Source organism: Canis lupus, chromosome 2, assembly GCF_003254725.2.
Source record: "Canis lupus dingo isolate Sandy chromosome 2, ASM325472v2, whole genome shotgun sequence".
NCBI classification, from domain to species: domain Eukaryota; kingdom Metazoa; phylum Chordata; class Mammalia; order Carnivora; family Canidae; genus Canis; species Canis lupus.
This window is the reverse complement of record NC_064244.1, coordinates 68,332,032-68,348,573: the sequence shown is the minus strand read 5'-3', so window position 1 is coordinate 68,348,573 and position 16,542 is coordinate 68,332,032. Positions and strand designations below refer to the sequence as shown.

The 16,542-nt window shown below is 53.6% G+C and overlaps 1 protein-coding gene across 3 annotated transcripts in view; it reads right to left on the bottom strand.

Annotated features, from left to right (window-relative positions):
* Positions 1–957: 957 nt before the first annotated feature.
* The window catches only part of NKAIN1 (sodium/potassium transporting ATPase interacting 1), a 40,400-nt gene continuing 24,815 nt past the window's right edge, over positions 958–16,542 (bottom strand). Inside the window, exons 1-8 of one of the 3 annotated variants that reach the window (XR_007407885.1) lie at positions 6,576–6,828; positions 6,017–6,154; positions 4,518–4,598; positions 3,055–3,252; positions 2,299–2,359; positions 1,955–2,051; positions 1,589–1,670; positions 958–1,444 (exon numbers count right to left, since the gene is read on the bottom strand). Coding sequence is in view for 1 of the 3 variants with exons in the window: in XM_025447699.3 (XP_025303484.1) it covers positions 1,435–1,444; positions 1,589–1,670; positions 2,299–2,359; positions 3,055–3,252; positions 4,518–4,598; positions 6,017–6,154 (570 nt within the window). In the remaining 2 variants the exon portion in view is untranslated. Of the gene's footprint in view, positions 1,445–1,588; positions 1,671–1,954; positions 2,052–2,298; positions 2,360–3,054; positions 3,253–4,517; positions 4,599–6,016; positions 6,155–6,575; positions 6,829–16,542 lie in introns of those variants that run through there. The other 2 variants (XR_007407884.1, XM_025447699.3) reach the window with 2 other exon arrangements.

The window sequence follows — 16,542 nt, the reverse complement described above, 5'->3', positions numbered from 1 at the left end:
GTGTACAAACCATCTGTGTTTCCTTCCAGTTCCCCCACGCCTCCTGCCCTCTCTTCTAACCCAGGGCCACTCCTGTTTCACAGACTGGGAAGCTGAGACCTGACCCTCCTGCCCTTGGACTCATGGTCAGTGCACAGCAAGTATGGTCCTCAGGGGTGTCTGTGGAAGGAGATGGTGAGAATGAGCTCTCATCTCTGTTTGCTTTCAAGGGTTCTGGCCCTCTTGGCTCCGCACCACGACGCACACTCCCAGCCTGCCTCTTCAAGAACTCCTTCTGGGCTTGTTAGAGGTTTCTCTTGGAACTGAAGTGGTCACAAACGCTAGTGATCTTTGAAAGTCTTCCATTCTGGAACCACAAGTCTTCCAACTGGAGAGGTGGATGGAGCCATCAGGGGTTGGTGGAGTTGCTGAGGGGATAGGGGATCATGACTGCAGCAGACTCGGCCTCAGGGACCTGGAAGGGGGTGGCGTGGCTGAGATATGCTCCCCCTACCCCTGCCCATGCGCCGTTACTGGAATGAGCTTGAAAGATTTGCCAAAGATGGACAGGGGCCGAGTCTAGGAGGGCTTCCCTGTGGGTCTTGCTGAATTCAGGGCTCTAGGCTCTGTTCATCTGGTTCCCAACAGGAGAACAGGTGTATTGCTTCAAGAGAGGCGCTGACAAGTGGTGGTCATGGTGGCGGATGGTGAGTGTGATGTAGATCACATGAGTTCTAGTGTCCCAGCTGGACGGGGGTTTGGAAATGGGATTCAGAGACCAGACACTGGGTTTTGGAGTCTGAAACCACAGAAGGTACACTGTGTTCAAGGCCTGCCTCCACCAAAAGCCTTGCTGTGTGGCCTCAAGCAAATCGCTTCCTATCTCCGGGCCTCAGTTTCCATTACTCTAAAATGGGAATTATAATCTCAGCCTAGCCCGGGGAATTAAGAGTCGAATGAAAAGGCTAGAAAGCTCCATCTGCTAAGAGATTATTTTAATTGAGGGAAACTGAGGCCCAGAGAGGGCAAGGGCCTTGCCGGATGTCCCACAGCGAGCCCGTGAGGGAGCTGCAGGTGGAACCCAGGACTCCTCCTAGTTCACAGTAACTCCCCCCAGGGCTGGCGAAGGCCATTTCTCGCTGGACAAGGGGCCGGAAGTGGGGTCAAGGGTTTCGAAAGGGAGAGGCTGGAGAAGGGAGGGAGGCCCGGCGCACGCCAAGGCTGAGATAAAAAAAATACAAAGCCCGCGATCCCCTCCCCGCCCGGCCCCCCAGGGGCCCGCCGCGCCCCTGGAGTCGGGCCGCGGGTCCCTCCGAGTCCGCGTCCGCGTCCGCGCAGACCCGGCCGGCGCAGGCTGCAGTCGGTCCGCGAGCCGCCAGGGGGCGCGCCTGCCACCGGCCCGAGCGCGCCCAGCCGCCGCCGTCCAGCCCGTGGGCGCGGGACTCCGGCCAGAAGCTACCCCGACCTGCAGGAAACAAAGGCAGGTTAGGGAGGTGGACCCTGAAGGTCCGCGGGCAGAGGGGTCCGGCTGCCCTCCGCGCTGCCCCCTCCCCCTTCTGCCCCGACGGGACGCCCCAGTCCCTCCACCCCGCCCCAAGCCATGACCCACGTGTACAGAGGCTGCAGTTGTAAATGCGACGTCTTCTGGGGCGCCTGGTATCCGTAGGAGTCAAAGCCACCGATGAAGTCAACTGCGGAAGGGGAGGTGGCGCATAGTTAGGGATGGGCCTGTGGGGTAAGAGTTATGGGAGGCTGGGTCCTGAAAAGGAAGTATCTGAGGGCCAGACCGCCCCTCGCCCCCCCCCCCCCGCCCCTACAGGGTCTTAGGGCGGGGCTCTGCAGCCCCATCCTGAGAGTCCGACCTATGCGGGAGCTCAGCCTGAGCGGGCCGAAGCCCAAGTGGATGGAGAGCAGGGGAGGGGGGGCGAGGCGTCCTTTCAGGGAGCAGGGCCTGCGCCACTTAAGGGGGCAAGACCTCGGAGGTGGGGGTGGAGGGTAGAGCGGGGATGCGACTGGGCACGGCAGGTGCTTGGTAGGGGCGAGCCTCGTGGAGCAAACTCCGAGGGCGCAACCTAAGAGGAGTGGGTAGAGAGCAGCGCTGCAGCCTGCACTGGGCACCTGGGTGTCTGGGTGACAGCCCGGGCCGCGCTGGCCGCGCAGACCCCCCCCCTCCGCCGCCCCTTCACCCCCACCAAGAGGGGCCAGTTGGCCAACCCCCGGCTCCCTCCCGCCTAGGCCGCGCGGGGCTCTGTCCAGGGTGCTGAAGGCACGGGTGGTGCGTGGCCAGGCTTCCCCGTTCCCGAGGGACTGGGCACTCACAGCTGTCCTCCTCCTCCAGGAACACTTTGCTCACGTAGCAGGCGAACACGAAGCCAAACAGCTGGGGGTGGAAGGAAAGAAGACAGAGACTCTTCCTCCACCCCCTGCCTGGCCGGGCCCAGTAGGATGGGAGGACGGGGTGGGCTAGGATGAAGGCCAACTCGGAACAGCTTCAAGTTAAATGACTGGGCCTTACAGTCAAACACAGCTGGCTCCATTCTCTGTTCTGCGAGTGGACTTGGACCAGTCATTATTTTATCTTTTTGAGCCTCGTTTTTCCCAGCCAGACTTGGACAATAGTTTACTGACTTAAGAGGAAAGAGGATTATGTGGTTTTGGGTGTGTGGAGTGCTGAGGCCAAGACTGGGAACTATATTACTATCTTGAGGCCACTCTTCTACTCTCACAACTCTACACAGCTGATGTGGTCACGCCTTTCTGTGAATAAGCATATAAGCTTGGAGAGGGCAAGTGACTTGTCCGAGGTCACACAGTGGATACACTGGAAACTGGGTTGACTCACAGTCTGACTCATTCTATTCATTCAACTTGCTCATCCTGGAATAGGGGCTGTCGCACGAGTGAAGGGAGGAGATACAAAATGTGAAGATGGATGGAGCCAGGCAGAGGCACAGGCAGGCTGGAAGGTCTAGGTTCTCCCCTTCTTAACTAGAGCTAAACAAAGGGGTTGAGGCAGACTCCACCTCTGGGGGTCTGTGGGCTAGGTGTGGGGGGGACGAGGGCAGGAGGACTCACAGCCAGGAAGATCTGCAGGGCACTGCTGAGTGCTTCGATGTAGGGATAGTCAAGCAGGCAGCCGGTGACAGAGATGACATGATGGTCTTCCAGGGCCAGGCGGGAGTTCAGGACAGGGGTCACCAGGCAGCCTGGCCCATTCTCCATCCACCAGGAGCGATGCAGGGACGTGTTGAAGGTCATGATGAAGTCCCGGTCCTGGGGGCAGAGGGGCCTAGGATACTGAGCTGGGGCCAGGGGTGGGGGGCATCTTCCCCAGGCCCCAGGAAACCATATAAGATCTATGTCACACCTGGACTGTTGTGACAGCCTCCTCGCCTGGCTGGATTTGTAGGGCATGGAGGGAGTCTGTTTCTGCATGTCTATATTTGGCCAGTAGGTGGCGCTTGATGACTATGTAGGTCTCACCGTTCCATCAGAGATGGAAGGGGCTGGCTGACCCACACGAGCCCCAAAGTTTCAGGGATGCAAGGGACACTAACAGGGACCAAGTCTAGTTTCCCAGCCAGGGGTGAAATCCTCAATGTCGACATCTTCACAGCCCTTCAGTATCTCCACTGCTCTCTGGGTGTGGCCCCGGGGCAAACCTGCCCTCTCTAGCCCTTGGTACCCCCCACCAAAGTAGAGAAGGGGCTGGCCTAGATCAGAGGTTCTCACCCACAGCTCGAATCTCTGTTTATCGATCCATTCACTCATGCAGCCTGTTAATAAATATTCACTGAGTGCTGTCCAGGTGCCAAGTGCTGCTGAGATATATAATCTCATTTCATCCCCTCAGCAACCACACAAAGTGGTTATCTGTGCTTAGACAGGAAAACTCAAGCTCAGAGAGGGTAAGCCATTTGCTCAAGGTCACACAGCTTGGAAATGATGGAGCCGGGATTTAGATCTAGCAGAACTTACAAAGCCAATGCTCTCATTCATAATTTTTCCCTTCTTTATATACTAGTAATAGAAGTTGTGTCCTCTGGGCTTGCTCTTCCACAAGCTAAAAACTTCCCCCTTCTTCAGTAGTTCTGCATGAGACCTGGTCCATTCAATTGTCCCCAGTGTACTTCATCCCTTCCCCTTCTGAAAATATTGATCAGAACTGGACTCAAATCTTTGTGGCCTAAGCAGTACAAAATGCATAGCATTTTCACCTCCCCTGTACTGAACACGTGTGGGGCACTTGTTAGGGCCACTAAAGTGATTGGTTTCTACTGAGCCTGTGAACAAGTGGGACCCCAGCCCATTCTCACCCAGATGGCCCTTTAGTCTTATCTGCTCCATCATTTGTTTCTGAGGAGTGCAGAAGAGGCCAGAAACAAAAAAGTGGGGGTAAGTCTGGGGAGTACAGATTATTCGGGTGTGTGGAGGGAGATCTCATCAAGAGATGATGCCCCAACCAAACTAGGAGCCCCTGTGTAGGAGACAGGAACGGTCAGGCTCTGCCCTCTGGCATTGCCAGGCCTGAGGCTTACCTGGGACAGCTGTCCAACCTCCAGGTAGAAGCAGATGATAAATGCATTCCAGCCGACCCAGAGCACCAGCCAGGCTGCATACTGGGGAAAGGAGAGGTGGGATCAGGGTGGGCCTGGGGGAGTGTGGATGGGGCGCGTCAATGGAGATAGAGCTCAGGGACTGAGGAGACCTTTGCAGGGGAAATTATGACACTATCTCACTCAGAGAGCACTTTAGAGTTTAAAATCATTTTTACATCTTTTTGGTCCTTACAACAGCCCTGCATGGAAGGCCCTGTCCTTTCTCTAAAGATAACTAATGTAAGCCCTAGAGGGGAGGTTGAAGTTTTCCAAGATCACACAGCTAGGCAGAGAAAGGGCTGCTATTCAAGCTCCAGTCCTCTGGCAGCTAATCCGATGCCTTTTGCAGAGAACAACAGACAAGCCTGGCTCCGCAGAGCCGGAGTGGAGCTGGGTATTTCCACCCAAGTCCTGTGCCTGCCAATTCCAGTGCGGTCACCCGCCAGACAACGAAATCCTCAGGGGTGAGGAAACTAGACTTGGTCCCTGAGTGCCTGGGGCTTTCCTGAGAGCTGGAGAGCACGCTCCCATCCCAGGTGAGGCAGAGCTTTGGAAGGGCCCTGTTCACCCGGCTTCTGGAAGCTCAGCCTGTTGGAGGTGGGAGGAGCCCAAGAATGAGCCGGAGAGGGCTCTGGCGGGAGCGTGGCAAAACATGTCATTGTTATCACGGGTGTCAAGCATTTATGTAGTAAGGCTACTGAAAAGCCTTTTCCCTCAAAAGAGGCATGTGAATGGGTCACTGAGGGAGAACAGGGAGAAGGGTGGGCCCAGCTGAAAACAGGAGTTTAACAGAGACCATCAAGGCCCCAGGCTTGGAAAGAGGAAGCAGGAGGATGGAGCCAGGGACATGATCCCCTCCTGGGATGGGAGCACAGGAGACACTGGCCTCAAAGCCACACTGGCCACTCTAGCCCATGTTCTTGATGAACAGGAAAGGACGAAGGCCAATCCAGCCTTCTTAAAGCAACCTGAGAAGCTAAAGATGAAGTCTGTCCCCCCGCTGGCTTACTGAGGCAGCGTGGCCATGTATCGGGAGCCTTCGCTATGGATCTGATGTTCTCATCCTGCCACTTTTTAGCTGTGTGACCTTAGGAAGCCTCATAACCTCTCTGAGCCTCATTTCCCTGTCTGGAAAATGGAGATGGTAAGATATACCTCGCAGGGCTGTTGTAAAGATAAGTAAAACATGCGAAACTCTTAGCAGTCTGCTTGGCACGTGGTAGGCACTCACTACATGGCAGAGCTGGTTAATATTTGGATTTTCCCCTAGGAAATTCTTCAGGGAGAATATCAGCCTTGTCTCCCTGCTGAGCAGAGAAGCATTGGGATTTGAGCCAGGCCGGAGCTAAGACAGAGCAGGGGGCTGGGCACCCAGGGTAGGGGGCAGTTCTGGCTGGATGAACAGTGGGGGTGGATGGGAGGGGCCAAGTGAGCCATACCAGAATGAGGTACCGCGAGCGGTACTGCACGGTGCCAAAGATGCCCAGGATGACTGCCATGATGTGCAGGAAGTTGGCTAAGATAGGAGCCCACTGGTAGCCCAAGAAGTCAAAGATCTGCCGCTCCAGCGCAGCTACCTGTGGGAAAAAGCAGGCTGAGGCCAAGGTCACCGCCCAAAGGGGAAGGACAGGCACTCCTCCTTGACCTTGAGGAGCAGATGACACCATTTACCATGGTATCGAGCCACCATGGCCCGACTGGACACAAGTCTCAGAGCCATCCCGGCCCCACCAGACTACAGGGATCTGGGGAGATGGAAGCAAGTCTGTGGGGATGAACTGAGACAGCCCCGATCATCACTTTGGGGATAGCTAACAGGAGAAGGGAGCAGGGTTCAGCACTCCTTCCTCCCTGCCAAGAGGCCCTCCCCACTAGCACCCCTGCCCCCTGTGGGGCTCTGAGCGGGTAGAGTTAGGATCCAGACTGCCTCCCCCACCCCTGGCCAAGGGCCAAGCCCTGGCCCTGAAGGGCCCAGGAGAGTCCCTGGGCCTGAGTCACCTCTTCCAAGGACTCCTCTCTGGAAGTCCTGGCCCGTGGAATCCGTGTGCTGCAGAGAAAGGGATTTTTTTTACTTCCCTTCCCCAGGGTAGCTGCAGTAGGTTGCAAAATTGCCCTCAAGGTCTTTCTCTCCCTTTTTCCATGCTCTTTGGCAGTAGCCTCCCACACGAACACTGTGCTTGGTCATGTCGCTTGCTTTGCCCGATGGGACTTTAGCAAGCACAGTGCAAGTGAAGACCCAAAAGAAATGCTTGTCCACTGGAGCTCGCCTACTTGCTACACTTGTAACACAGAGGACACTATGTGAAAGAGCCCCTGTGACCTGCTGGAGGGTGATAGGAGAACCAAACACTCCGCCCCCCTCCCCCCCACCGCCAGATGACAGCCCACCAACCATCAGACACATGAGGGAGGCCACTGTAGATCATTCCAGTGCTAGCCAACCCACCAACTGGCCAAAAACACATAGCCAGACCAGAAGAATCATCCATCGGACCTACAGAATCAAGAGCTAAATAAAATGATTGTTCTAAACTGCTGCTGGGCAGCACAGGTGGCTCAGTGGTTTAGCGCCACCTTCGGCCCAGGGTGTGATCCTGGAATCCTGGGATCAAGTCCCACGTCGGGCTCCCTGCGTGGAGCCTGCTTCTCCCTCTGCCTGTGTCTCTGCCTCTCTCTCTCCCTGTGTCTCTCATGAATAAATAAATAAAATCTTTTTAAAATAATTTAAAAAAATAAACTGCTGCTATGGAATAGTTTGTTACCCAGCAAAAGCGAGCTGATATAGGACTCAATCAACACTCTCTTGCCAGGAACTCCTGGCTCAATGTTTCAGCTGATACAGCTGAGAACTAAAGTGCCAATGACATCATTACTGACTGTCCAATACCTCTTCTCCTGGTGAAAGAATGCATCTCTTTGTGTGTGTGTTTTTTTTTAAAGATTTTATTTATTGTATTCATGAGAGATCAGAGAGAGAGGCAGAGACATAGCAAAGGGAGAAGCAGGCTCCCCATAGAGACCCTGGGATCACACCCTGAGCCAAAAGCAGACTCTAAACCACTGAGCCACCCAGGCGACCCGAACCCATCTCTCTGTTTTGGGAATCACTCCCAGACTTTTAGTCCATGTGGCTTGGGTGGGGCTGAGCCCACCTCTAATTTCAGCAGTGGGCTCATGACCAAGTCCTAACCAAATAATCGACACACAGGGATCTGTTCAGGGCTGGGCACTTGTCCTGCACCCTGTTCCTGAGAGTCACCCTGGAAAGTTGCTAGAGCAACTGGGGCAGATACTATCTGCCAGGGTATCTGAATGGGTAGAGTGTCACCTGGAGCTGTTGGTGGCCGTCTTTGCCATCTCAGAGGGACAACGTGCTTGAGGAGGAAGCCAAAGCTAAGGGACAGAGAGGGAAGAGTGAACAAGCAAGGGGAATGTCCAGGTCACATCGTTGTAGGTCTGAGGATCTAGAAAATGCCGAAAATGAATCTTCCCTCCTTGTAATCATGATTTCTGTCATTTGCAACCAAAACTCCTGATTAAAAAAGAAGGGGAGAGAAGAGGATCTGGCTGGGAAGGGATAGGGAAGATTCTGATCGAGAAGATCCCAGAAGCCGTTTTCCTAGCAAGGAGGCAGGAGGAGGTGGAGCTGATGCTACCACCACCCAGATGGCAAGGCGTGGGCAGAGACCCAGGAAGCTGCAGGCCCAGCCCTGGCACCCACCCACCTGGCACCAGCCTGCCTCTTGTTGGTGACTCCTCTTGTGGGGCCCTGAAGATTGTAAAGAGCTTTCCAAGTTCATCCCTCACTGGATACTCCTTGGCAGAGAGGCAGAGCTGAGATCATTATCTCATTCTCAAGAAAGAGATCATGAGGCTCAGAGAAAGGAAGTGACTTGCCCAAGGTCACACAGCAGGTAGGTGGCAGAGCCAGGCAGTCATTCTGCTCTTCTCTGCCACCTGGCCCATCTTGGCACCAACACCCCATCATCTTTCTCTGTTGGCACAGGCCTGGGAGTTAAGAGGTGTGGGTTCTGGCTGAGAGTCTGACAGACTCCTGGGTGACCAGACCACCTTCCCCACGGAGTCTCAAGCTCCTTCTTTTGTACGTAAGAGGCCACTGGACTATAGGACCTCTAAGGGCCCTTCCAGCTTTGATTCCAGCTGACCGTGGGGGAGACACTCCTCAGGTTGCTTCCTGCTCCCAACAGCTCCTGCCTGGCTTCTGCTCTTCTCCTCTCACCTCGAATCTGCCAGGCCTTGGGGAGCCTTGGGGTGGTTTGGGGCCCACTTGATGTTCTCAACTCAGCTGGCACCTGGTCCTGGCAGGGAGGCTGCCACCAGAGGATGGAGGAAGTGGCTGAGACAGACTTGCCCAGGCTCATGGTGTAGCTGGGAAGACATCTCACCTGGATATGCCTACCTACAGTATGGTATCACCCTGGCCTGCCCCTGGCCCTTGCTCCAACCCCTCTGGGTTCTCGGGGACCTCACTGAGAAAGTAGGCAGGGGGATAGTTACCACGAAAAGCTTTGGAGTCACTAAAATTCAGGTTCAAATTGCAGCTCTGTGTGACTTAGTTTGAGTTACTTTCCCTCTCTGAGACTATTTCTTCAGCTGTAAATAGGGAAGGCGATCCTTCCCCCAAGAAGTTGTTGTGAGGATACAGAGACATCACATAGACTAACAGACAACTAGATGTAATAAAAGGTGGCTCATTAGTAGAAGACTCAACAGTGGGAGCTTCTTAGTTGGGCACCGAAGGCTTGCTAGGAGCTGGCCCACACCTTTATCCCCAGCCAGCTCCTGCTCCCTTAAGGGGCTGAAATGACAGTTGAAGTCCTGCCTTCATTTCCCTTTTCCTATATGCAAGTCCTCCTTGGTCTTCAAAGTATACCACTATTCCCTCCTTTCTAGGAAGACCTCTCTGACTGGCCCAAGGAGCTGGCTCTTTCCCCACTGAAAATGGATCTGATCCCTGGCAGGCATCACTCCGGCCCCCCTCCACCCTCCTCCATCCTTGTTCATAGAGCATGTGGTCTGCGTCAGGTCCCCTGCTGGCTTGGCATGCAGAAGGGAATAGGCTGTGGTCCCTACCCTATGGGAACTCAGAGTCTAGTAAGGGAAGAGTGACAGTCACAAACCAGTGTAGTGAGTGGGGTCACCCAGACCTGAATGCTGCTGTCTCCCTGCCAGTGCTGAAAGCAAAGATAGATTTAAGTCCATGTATATACATTTTTTATTTTAATTTAATTTTAATTTTTTTTAAAATTATTTATTTATTCATGTGAGACACACAGAGAGAGACAGAAACACAGGCAGAGGGAGAAGCAGGCTCCTCACAGGGAGCCTGATGCAGGACTCAATCCCCAGACCCGGGATCATGCCCTGAGCCAAAGGCAGACGCTCAACCCCTAAGCCACCCAGGCGTCCCTTTTCAAATTTTTAAAAACTTTAAAATTTTTAAAAACATTTATTTATTCATTCAAGAGAGAGAGAGGGAGGGGGTAGAGAGTCTTTTTTTAAATTTTTATTTATTTATGATAGTCACAGAGAGAGAGAGAGAGAGAGGCAGAGACATAGACAGAGGGAGAAGCAGGCTCCACGCACCGGGAGCCCGACGTGGGATTCGATCCCGGGTCTCCAGGATTGCGCCCTGGGCCAAAGGCAGGCGCTAAACCACTGGGCCACCCAGGGATCCCGGGGTAGAGAGTCTTAAGCACAGAGCTCAATACGGAGCTCGATCTCATGACCCTGAGATTATGACCTGAGCTGAAACCAAAAGTCGGCCACTCATTCGACTATGCCACCCAGCACCCCCCAACTTTTTTTTAAAAGTGAACTCTATACCCAACATGGGGCTCCAACCCACATCCCTGAGATCAAGTCCTATGTTCTAACCGACTGAGCCAGCCAGGCGCCCCTCCATATATACTTTTTGAGATTCTGCGTCTTAAAAATAATCTCAATTCTAGAGTTATTTTTTATTAGAAAACCAAGTCAGATATTCCAGAACTTCTGCTTGTGCAGCTGTGATTTGTGGCTAATTAACAAATAAAGAACAAACAATTAGGAGGAATATCTTCCCCATCTGGTTGCACCACTTAGAACAATAATCTGAGGGCTGCAGTGACTGTAAATCCTAGTGGGCCTTGCTGTGTCTTGTTAGTTTGTTGGGAGGAATAGCGTGGAGACAACGGCAGCCTCCTTTGCAAAAATTTCAAGTGCACATGCACTAAAGGAAAAACTGACTCTGGGCTTTTTGTTTGTTTGTTTTTAACCTGGTCAGCCTGTAAACCAGGTCTTGAGTCTCTCTCCTCGGTGGGCCAGGACCAGGACAGAGCTCCTGTTGGCAGCTGATGTGGCCTCCTGCCTGATGGAGGAGGCGGGCCACCACCCCTGTCCAAGTGCTTTTTCTTTGCATTGTTGTTTTGTGTTTTGTTTTAAGTAGGCTCCACAGCAGCGTGGAGCCCAACATGGGGCCTGAACTCATGACCCTGAGATCAAGACTTGAACGGAGATCAAGAGTTGGAGGCTTAACCGGCTGAACCACTTGGGTCCCCAGTAGTATGGTTTTTCTAAAACACAGAACTGGTTGAGTCACTCTGTCATCAGGGCAGCCCACAGAGCCTGGGGTAATCCTGGAGGAGGCCTTGGGCCTGCCAATGTCCCCCGAGAAGCAGGATGGGTGGCCTGACCATCCCAGAGTGACAATGAGAACAAGTCACCCATATTCTGTCTGGATCTGTCTAGACCTAAGGGGTAAGTCCCACGTGCCTGCCCCTCAGCCCTCTCCACCCTCCTCAAGGCCCTGTGCTGCTTCGCCTCACCCACCCGCCCTGCCCCTACCCCTTTCACGAGCCCTTCCAAACCAGCCTGTGCCCCTAAAAGCCTCAGCTCCTTCCCCAAGAGGTCCCCCTCCCTTACGTTTTGCACTCAAGGATGGTACTTTCTCTGTGCTCTTCTCATATCCCTGTTCCTCGGGCCCAAGGGTGAAGTAAGATCCCCTGGGGTCCCTAAGTTGCTTGCAGAACTGGACAACGCTGTGCCCCTGGGGCTCAGGCCTTGTGGCTATTCCACTTCCTTCACCACTGACTTTGTCATCCATTCGCCTCTGGGTCCTGCCCTGCCCTGCCCTGAAAGTGAGTTTCATCCCTGCATCATCCTGGTTGCCTTTGACATCATCCAGGGGCCACCCCCTTCCAGCAGCTCAACCTCTCAACTCTCAAACACCGTTCCCATGTCCTTTCCCTCCATTTCTCCTCCTCCACGGCCACGGCCACGGTATGGACTGTGGCATCACCACAGCTGCCCGCCTTCAAAGTCACCAATTTGACAGCCCCTGTTGGACCACTCCAGCTTGCTTCCCAACATCCCTGATGGTGATGGTGAAGACCCGGGCCCAGTGCCTCAGGTGCCCTGCCTCTCACCCTCCACCCCTCCCATTCCCTGGTTCCTCACATCACAGCTGGGCTTGCTGGGACCACACGATGCTTCCTCACTTGCACATGAGCTTCTCCTGGAATCCAAGCTCTCATACCGGCTGCCTTTCCATCACACCTGTCAGGAAAAGCCCACACCTGCACAAACCCAATTAACGATTTTCTCCCCACTTGCAAAACAGCCAAGTGCTGCTAGAGAAAGTCACCCCCCAGGCAGACAAAGTGCAGGACAGATGCAGATCCTTAATCACCAGCTCTGAGCGACCCCTGCTGCCCCACAACTAGGCTTCTCTGGGGAACTCCCTTTCTCCAGACTGTTTCAGATCGGCCTCACTGTCCTTGACCCTCCTACCCCTGCAGCCTCATCTCAGAGGACCCGGCCTCTGCCTCCCCAGGCTGCCCCCTCCCCTGACCACTGCCTCCACCTACACTCTGGACCCCATCTCCTGTCTTCTCAGGAACTCCCACCATCCTCAGACTCTTCTTGCCTGTACCTCAACCTCTTCCTCCTCCCAAGATACTTCTCACTGGCTCCTAAACACACTCAAGCCACTTTATTGAAAAATCATAATAATAAAAGAAAGAGGCCCCTCCTCCTCCACCAGCGAATGCCTCATCTATCTCAACGCTCCCAAGCCCAGAAGTGTTGAACGGCCTCCATGGCCAGCTCTGCCAGTAGCTCCTCTGCTCACATGCACACGACGATTTGATTCAGTGGTTAGGAGTGGAACCTCAGTGAGAATCCTGGTAACTCCTCTGCACCTCAGTCTTCTCACCAACAGAATGGGTGTAATTCCCAATACCTCCCTCGCACGGTTATGGAAAGATTCCATATTCCATATTAATTTTTGTATATATTTAAAGTAAGCTCTATACCCAACGTGGGGCTCGAACTCACGACCCTGAGATCAAGAGGTGCATGTTCTACCGACTGAGCCAGCCAGGCACCCCATTTCTTTTTCAGTATTATTTAAAATTCTATTCTGCTGCAGGACTCCATGCCCGCCACTTGCCTTACTCTCTCCACGGCACTTATCCTAGACTAATGTACTACCCACTCTCTTTCCTTGACTCTTGGGTTAGAAGGTAAACTCCGCGGGAGCAGGGATTTCTGCCTGAGGTGGTCATGGCTGCATTGCTGGTGCTGAGAGCCATGCCTGGCACACTGCAGGTGCCAACGTTGCACTTGGTCTCCCCCTTCCCTGGCCACTGCTGATTTGGGTGCAGATCATCCTCCCATGCAGCCAGGCCCCCAAGTGTCAGAACACCCCAAGGCCATTTCCTGGGCCCTCTTTCTGCTCCATTGTCCAAGCAAACGCACACCCACCCCTGCTTCAGGGGTTACCTGCCCGTGTTTCAGCCTCCAGCCCCTTTATAACTGGCTACTCATTGGATGGCTCATCATGAACTTACTTACACCCAGACTCGGTCCATTTCCAGTGTTTGGGCCCCATGATGTGTCCAGCTACAAAAGCCAGAAAGCTAGACTTCAGGTCCTGGTCTCCCTCCTGCTTTTCTGAATCCCTCACATCTGGCCACTTTGTCCTGTCACCGTCCTCTCATCTGGCCATTATAATACCATCAGCTCCCCTCCTGTCCAGCCCAGGCCCCCCAGCCTACCTGAAGCCTAACCCGCCCCTCTCCTTTCCCAAGTGAAGCCACCATGAAGCTCCCCTGCGGCCCTTCCCCTTGCCCTTCGCTCCCCACCCCCACTCGATTATTTATTTATCGGGTAGCTGCCAGCCAAGGGGGATGCGGTTGCCATGGGAACCTTCAGCCCTGAGTCAGGGCTGCCTCTGTTCTCAGTAGGATGCTCTAGTCTGTCTAGCCGCCAACCCCAGGACCCAACCCCAGGTGGGGCCAAGGGATGAATGATGCAGATGGGCCCACCCCAGCCCCAGGAAGCTGGCTGGGAGAGAGGGTGGAGAGAGGGCCGGGCTCTGGGCCACAGAACCCATCAGAAGCCTCTGGTGCCTAAGCCCTTGCCAGCCAATTCTGCAAGTCAACTACTTTCTTGGCCAAAATTCCAGCCATATCACGGCGGCACTTAGACATGGAAGTCAGGCCATCAGACGGAATGATGAGAGAGGCGGTCCCTGAAGTTTCTAAAGAATGGTTTGGCCCAGTCAAGGGCTGAGGTGGGAAGGGCTCCCCATTTGGGGTCTAGCAAATGTGAGTTCCATCCCCAGTCAGTCTCTGATTCACTGTGTGACCTTGGGAAAATTAATCCCCGTCTCTGACCCTGACGATTCAGGTCATGCATGGAAAGCTCTCAGCCTAGCGCCTAGCACACGGTTGGTACTCTGTATATGGCAACAGCCTTTGCTGCAATCCCAAATTCAAGCTCCCCTTCTCCCAGTGGATTTCTGAGGCAGCTGACAAAATTAAACCCGACTCAGCCCCTCATCCATGAAATGAGGGAGTGGGACTGAAGCCAGACAGGAGGACCCCTGGAGATCCACCAGTCCAACCCCCTCATCAGGGAGGTGAGCAAACTGACAGCAGTGAGCTCTGCAAGAGGAAGGGTCTTCTCATTCTCCCTGAGCTCTGCTCCCATCTCCAAGGTCCATCTAGGGCAATGCCCTTTGAGCAGGAGTTGAAAGTCACAGGGACCAGGCAGTCTACGGCAGGGTCAGGGAAAGCTGGCCTAGCAGTTCCCTGAACAAATATTTCTTGAGCATCTATTATGCACCAGGCCCTGTGCAGAGTATATGGTGATGAACAGGCTGGTGTGGGGCCCTCCTCAGAGAGCTCAAGTCTGGACACAAACAGCACAGTCCTCTAGGAGCTGATGACGGGGGCTTCTCTGCCAGATTCCCCATCCACTGTGTGTACTGACCTGTGGGGACTCTTTCCTGCACTCAACACACACACACACATGCATGCACGCATGCACACGCGCACACACACACACACTCCTTGCCCCTTCCTGAGCTCCTGCAGCCCCTCTCTGCCCCATCTTGATTCCTTCTAGAAAATGGACAAGGTTATCACTGTTAAGTGAAAAGAAAACAACAACAACAACAACAACAACAACAACAACAACAACCACACAAGCAAAAACCAAGCTGCAGAACAATAGGATTCCATTTATGTGTTAAAAAAAAAACAAAGCCAAAAAAAAAAAAGAAAAGAAAAGAAAAGAAAAAGATACGAAGTGTGTGTCAATGCAGAATCAAGAGGCCAGGAAACACACAACAAAGGTTATGAGAAATCCTTTCTAAGGAGTGACAATGGGGACACGGGGAGACTTCTACTTTTATTTATACTTCTGTATTTTGGAATTTTTTACAACAAAGATTTTTCAAAAACATTAAGAAATGTTTTTCAATGTTGATTCATGTGAAAAAGCAGTTAAAGTGGCTCAGAGGATCCGAGGTCTCCTTCTTCGTCATGAACGTGCTGTGGGGTCCTGGGCAAGTCTCTCCCTCTAGGCCTCAATGTTCTCATCTGTACACTGGGGGCCTCAGTAGCTCCAAGTCACTGTCTGGGCCTGGCGGTGCTACAGCCTGCCTATGGGCAGAGGGAATGGGCCTTGGGGTCCTGTGACCCCTGCTGGGTGATAATGGCCCCATTTCCCCAGAAGCTTTTTTTTTTTTTTTTTTTTTTGCAGAAGCCTAGGTTCTGCTTGGGTCATGCAGCCCTGCTTCTGCCTGACTACACCCAAATGTCCCCACCTCTCCTCAGGTTCCACTGGACAAGGGCCCGGGGCCCCCTACAGCTCTAGGGCAGCCACCGCGGTATGAAGCTTCTCTTTTCACAGAGGAGGCTCAGAGTGGCCCCCGAGGTCACTCAGAAAGTGGCAGAGCTCAGGTTCAAGTGCCGTGGTCCCTAGGCACACGTTTGGCGCACCCACCACCCCTCTCTCCAGAGCCAGTCAGAGGGGCCCCAGGAAGGGGCAGAGTCACCCAGCCCCGACTCCGGGGGCAGTGACATAACAGCTAATGCTTATTAACCTATCAGTGCCAGACACTATGCTGAGTACTTCACATCTGGCCAGTTGTTCATTCTGCAAACAGCTCTCCAGGGCCTTTCGTGGGTTGAGAGCTGAGAAGTCAGTGGGGAATGTAGAGGACCTGGTTCCTGTCCTCATGGGATGACAGTCCTGCCTGTTGCCTCCTCAGTGAAGAGGCCAAATCACCTGCCTAGCCCCGAGAGCAGGAGCAGTGGAAGAGGGGCAAGACGAGGGGGATGTTCTTTTCCATTAGAAGACCTCTCTCAATGGGCTTCAGAACAGTGGGATCAATTATTGAGCACCCACTGTATATCACCGCTCATACTCAGGTTTCTTTATTTATTTATTTATTTATTTATTTATTTATTTATTTAATGTATTTATGATAGTCACAGAGAGAGAGAGAGAGAGGCAGAGACACAGGCAGAGGGAGAAGCAGGCTCCATGCACCGGGAGCCCGATGTGGGATTCGATCCCGGGTCTCCAGGATCGCGCCCTGGGCCAAAGGCAGGCGCCAAACCGCTGCGCCACCCAGGGATCCCCATACTCAGGTTTCTTAATCCCACTCTCA